Source organism: Mesitornis unicolor, unplaced genomic scaffold (genome assembly GCF_000695765.1).
Source record: "Mesitornis unicolor isolate BGI_N332 unplaced genomic scaffold, ASM69576v1 scaffold36843, whole genome shotgun sequence".
Classification (NCBI taxonomy): domain Eukaryota; kingdom Metazoa; phylum Chordata; class Aves; order Mesitornithiformes; family Mesitornithidae; genus Mesitornis; species Mesitornis unicolor.
Window position 1 is genome coordinate 1 of NW_010177340.1, and position 5672 is coordinate 5672.

Genomic DNA, 5672 nt, shown 5'->3' on the forward strand with positions numbered 1-5672 from the left:
GGCCGGGAACGACAGCGTACACAAATCTGGTCCAAAGTCACTGGGGAAAAAAAAAAGGCTTAAAACGTGGTGACGGCAGCGGGAAGCAGGCCTTGCGGGGCTTGGTACTGGTCCAAAGCAAGGTGTTAACGTCTGAAATGGAGTCGGAGCGGCTCTCCTCAAAACCTCGGCTCTGACTTTTCCCCGGCTTTCCAGCAGTAATATGAACGTTACTTCTCTCCTCCCACAGACACCAAGAACAATAGCAGAACAGTTTCTGGTATTACATAGCTTTGGCGATTTACAGATCCCTTTGCAAGGAAAAAAAAGTTACTTTCTCCAAAAAAATTTATTTATATATTTCTATATAGTTTAAGTAAAATATCTGCTTTTACCAAAATACGATATACAGGCACACAGCTGTAAAATAACTTTAAACCAATTAACTATAAAGTTCCTTTTGGTAATACGTAATCTGATTCTCGGAGAGGCACAAAGCTGCTTCCACCTCTGCAGATGGGCTGAGGCACAGCTCCTCTGCGTTCCCAACACTCCCTCCCTCTCCCACCTGCCTTCTCCTCGTCCTTCTCGCTGACCCTTCGCCAGGGCAGAAGCAACTCAGCCTGCACAAGGCAGAATCTGCTCCTAACAAGTCACTTGAAACGAAGAAGTGATAATAAACGCGTGCTGAAAGAAATCTGCAAAGTCAGCAGGGCAGATACTCACACCAGGCTTTTATTGTTGAAGGAACAGCTGGGCTCCCTGGGGCCAGCGAGTTGCACTGAAGTCTGCTCTCAATGGGAAAGAAACCAGGATCTTTAAAACCAAACATCCAAGCAGGCATCTGGGCAGCTGGCACATTAGTAAGTCAATAGGAATGCAGAGACACTCCTTAATCCCCTAAAAGATCTGTCAAATTCAGAAATCTCGAACTAAATCTCCTCTGCCTTGACTGAGTATTGGTTTGGAGGAAAACAAATGTAGGTAAATATAAAACAGATACTCTTGTCTGATGTGTTCCTCCCTGACTCTATTTGTGGACATCCAGATCTTCAAAGCACTTGCAATACATTTGGTCACAGAAACAGTACTGCTCTAAAAGTCAAAGAGTAAAAATGCAAGAGCCACCTCAGGAACGCGTGGTCTCTCAGCTCTGGAGGTCTGTGCCAGTATCCCTCCCGCAGAGGCTGGCTGTGGCTCGTCTAACATTACCGAGTTGCACAGAGCAGCTTTCAACTCTGTGTATTTGATTTTTTTCCCCTTTCCATAAGGTGACCTTTCCTGTTCCTGCCTGCAGAGCTCCCTCAGCCCCTGGGGCAGCAGCAGCCACCACCGATCAGTGACTGACACCAAGAGCCACCTCACAGGGAACGGGCAGGACTAAACGAGGGCTCTGCCACTGCCATCGGTGGTGACCTGCAGCCAGAACAGTTACTGAAGAATCTAATATAGAGAAAGCTTTTACAAAAGAAGTCTCAAGACAAAAAAAGTTGTTCAGATCCCAAGCTTTTTATCTTTCAGGGAAAAGCAGAGTTGAAGCATGGCACAGGGTTACAGCACAAGGACAGCAGCAGGGCACGGGAGGTGCTTCACCACAGCATGCCAGGGAGGAATCTCAGAGCAGCGCTTCCATCCTGTCCTCAGAGAGCCTGACCCGAGCTACTGAAGTTGTAGCTTTTGAAGATGATTATTTGAAGCTTAATTTCCTGTCCCCCCCCCTATTTCCTACAATCTTTAAAAGACATCTCTGCACATCTCCCTGGTGAATAGTCTTGAGGGGTTCAGTAAGTCATGACTTGATAGATATTCTTTCGATGAACCACCCAAACCATCCTGAAACTTCTCAAGCAAGCACTCCAGAGAGCAAGCCCAGTTTGCACAGCTCACAGAAGTCAGTGCTCCATGTAGTTTGCACATGAAGCTAAAGGACACATCACGTCAAAGAGTGATTGAAGACTCATAACCCTATTTTCCCCTCTCACTGTTAACTTGGAGAAGTCAAAGGGGATTTGTTCGAACGTATGACACGCAGTAAGCAGGGAGTGCGGCAGAAGTACTCCAGTAAGGACACATTCAGTCCAGTTCACATTCTCCTCTCAGTATACACATACAGAATTTACCCCTTTAATTTGGTATTGCTTGGTGCTGGCAAGTCTTCTCCACAAGCATAAGCAATAAAGATCTATGGAGAAAGGGAGAGCGAGACAAGAGGGAAGGCATTAGGCCTGAGAAGAACAGGGTTTGTTCTCTTCTCACTTAAAAATGGTTCAGTCTTTGCTTTGCTTCCACAGTGAGGATTGCTGGATACATAAGCCAAATTTTTCTTCAGTACATACAAGCATACATCGAGAAGGTACCTACGACCATACACACAGCACAGAGTAGCACAAGTTTAGAATGACTTAGTAAGTTCAAACAAGACAAGCTTTTACTCAGAGGGGAAAATATCAATATTTTCATCTTGAATGCAGTTGCTTTGGATGGGAAGGGAGGGAGCTGGCTCAAAATCCGAGACCAGATACTCATCCTATCTACAGCTAGAGCAGAGGGTGTCAGCCTTTTGCTTACGAAGTACAATTCTGTACTCCTACCAACACAACAGGAGTGAAATCTTTCTCTTTGAATATCCCTGCCAGCAGCGGACCTTCTGAACAGGACAGTAGGCAAGAAGAGAATGAGGGACATCAAGAATGAATTTTTAACTTGGACAGTCACCGCTCTTAAGTTCAACTCCTGAATGAATTTTCAAGGCCTTATATTCTCCTCCTACATTGTAGCTTCTTCAGGTTATTTTGTTTCGTTTTAAAAAGTGTGTTCTCTGATTAGATCTACCTTGGTAACACACAAACAGAACCTCTTCTTGGGGCTGCAAGGTGCCTTAGAAGCCTCTGGGATCACAGATTTGGTTCCAGGTACAGGGAACCAAACGACAACAGCTTCATCAAAGCAAAAGCTCAAGCAAAACAAAAGCATTTGGTTGCGAGGCAGCGAGCTGGGGAAAGCTAAATTCCCCTTTTCCATGCAAGCTGAACCCTGCTGGCGGAGGAACAGCAGGCAGGGTAACAGGAAATCCATCTCTCACTTGCTGCTGCATTAAGGGCTTTCTGTCTCTTTAGCTTCTACACACAACCCCGTATTTTAGTAACTGGGGACCTCCTACCAGACAGAAAGGCAGATCATCAGCTTCACGGTTAAGAACACACGAATCTCACCACCGTAATACACACAGGAGTACTCATTCCCCTGGCTAAGGCCTCCTGGACCTGAAATCAGTCATGAATTACTTCAAGGTCCAAGCATAAGTTCCTGGAAACAGCGAATTACAATAGCAGAAGAGCCATAACCTTTACTACAACCACAAATGATCTGCAAGACCTTATGGAATGCACCCAAAATGGCGTATGTGTGTATATATAAATTTTGTATATAGACACCGTACTGTTTCATTCTTTTTAATACATATACAAGTACCTGTACATATATACATATTTACAATTTACACCAGCCAGTAGATGTATGTGATTTGTACATATACACACAAACGCCTAGAACACACATGCACACACACAAGCACGCACTCTTTAAAATAAACTCCACCTCCCGGGTAACAAAGTCCTGCCATAGCCCACAGAAGAGCAGCACCAAGTGCTGGGAGGCGCAATAAACAGCTCCAGGACTGCTTAGGGCAAACACAAGCATTCATAGAATTTTTTTACACTTGGGAAGTTAAAGAGTGGGTGGCAAAAGCTTCAGCTCAGCTACAGACACCAACTTCCCAGCTGCACTCCAGCAATTCCGGCTGTCCATACTGTGCTCTCCTCAGCTGAACGAGGTCCATCAGTGCTGATCTGCTGCCCTTGGCTCAGACTAGCTCAGACCTTGCATGCCAGCTCTGCAAACGGGCCTGCCATTGATACTACGGTAGTCACCAAGTTCTGCATTTTTTTCACCTAAAAATAGAGGCATGGCCAGGGTTCAACATAAAAGCACTGATCAGACTTGTTCTTTCACTACTTTTCTAGCATGGAACAGTGAAAACTGACTTTTTCATTTAATAGGTTAAAATATTTTCGGTTCCTTTTCCTTGCTCAGACCTTCACTGTGAGGAGCTGCAGGAAGTCCTCCAGCTCTGCAGGGAAGGCAGCAGAGTCCAAATGAGTCAGCAGGGACTTTTCCCAGGAGGCAGAACAGCCTTGAGTGCCTTACAATGGCCTCTCTACTCCTGAACACACGCAGACTGAGCTTGGGCTGAGGGAGCCTATGGTGCTGCCACGGGCAACTGCAGCCCCTTACGTTTATTGGTTCAAAGGTAGGGCTGAGATGCAATGGTGGGCATGCAAAGCATTAACAGGGCTTTATGGCAGCACCCACTTTGTTTAACCTGCAAGAGGAGCATCAGGGTCTCTCCTAGGGCACGGGGATCCAGCACAGACGGGACAGATAAATGAGCAAGAGGAAGGGCTCCAATTCAGCAGTACTGGGACTTTCTTTCTGCTCCTATCAGGGACAGGGGATGCTGTGGGAGCCACACATCCATCCACACATGGAAAGGAGATTTAACGCCTGCTGGAAATGTAAGTTTCTGTCTAGTACCTCAAAATGAAGAGTGCCTTCTCCTCCTGGAAAAAGTGGCAGCAAGACAAACAGCAAGATGACCCATATTACAGTGAGAGATGGGGCTAGCTTTTTAGTTCTGTGATTTGTTATCTGCTAACCATCCACCCAGTCAGGCAGGGTGGAAATTGTGTCCTTGGCCAGCAGTACAAAATTCATCTATAAAATTGCTGTGTCAAATTTAGAGGGAGCATTAAGTAACTTTACAACTTTACTTCAAACCCACTGCTCCAAATGCAACTTAATTGTCGGCAGTTTTGTCTACTTACTTGCCTAAGACTGAAAAAATATATTTGTTATGAAGGACTCTGTTTTATTGCTATTGTTGGTTTACACTGTGTGGTTCCATCTTTACCATTTCAAATCCAGACTCTTTGGGGATAAAATATCGTTTTTCTATTTTTTTTTCCAATTTCTTAAAATTGTATAAAAATAAAGGATTTCCACAAATGTGGGCTAAAGGTAACCAATGATAATTCTATGCTTAGGATCAGCTGTTGGAAATGTGGTTGACAGCCACAAGACCAGAAATAAACCTCTAGTGATTCTTTAGTTTAACATTTAAAAGACATGAAAACTTCTGCTTATAAAATTGACCCCATACAGAATGGAACAGCTAAACTAACAGCTGTTTATTATTATTTTTTTAAAAGAATGGTCCTAAATTTAAAAATAAAATCAAGTACTTCCTTTTATGATTTTCACATTATAAAACTGCACCATTCAAAATCTGTGGCCAGGGAAACCCCTTTGCAGTAAGACAGTTTCTTTTAATAGTCATCAAGGGTGTTTTCCAGGAAAACATTCCTAACATCCAGTATGGAAGCCAGCTCCAAAATGTGCTTTTGGAGGTGAGGGTTCTCCACCGTTTCATCTCTTGGCAGCTGAGGATAAGATTCTGGATAATTTCGAGTCTCCTGCTAGATGACAGTGAAAACAAAGAGAATCAGACATTCAATCATTTTTACACCCTTTACGAAGAAGATTGCAAAAAGCCAATTTCACCTAAGAGTTATCCTAATCCATTTAGCATGCCACAGAGAGAGAAAATATTCTAGCATTTTCAGTTTTCTCTTTCC

At 44.0% G+C, this 5672-nt stretch overlaps 1 protein-coding gene across 1 annotated transcript in view; it reads right to left on the reverse strand.

Annotated features, from left to right (window-relative positions):
- Positions 1–4808: 4808 nt before the first annotated feature.
- The window catches only part of SCAI (suppressor of cancer cell invasion), a 19144-nt gene continuing 18280 nt past the window's right edge, over positions 4809–5672 (reverse strand). Inside the window, exon 16 of the mRNA XM_010182056.1 lies at positions 4809–5513. Coding sequence (XP_010180358.1) covers positions 5364–5513 — 150 coding nt within the window. The 3' untranslated portion in view covers positions 4809–5363. The remainder of the gene's footprint in view (positions 5514–5672) is intronic.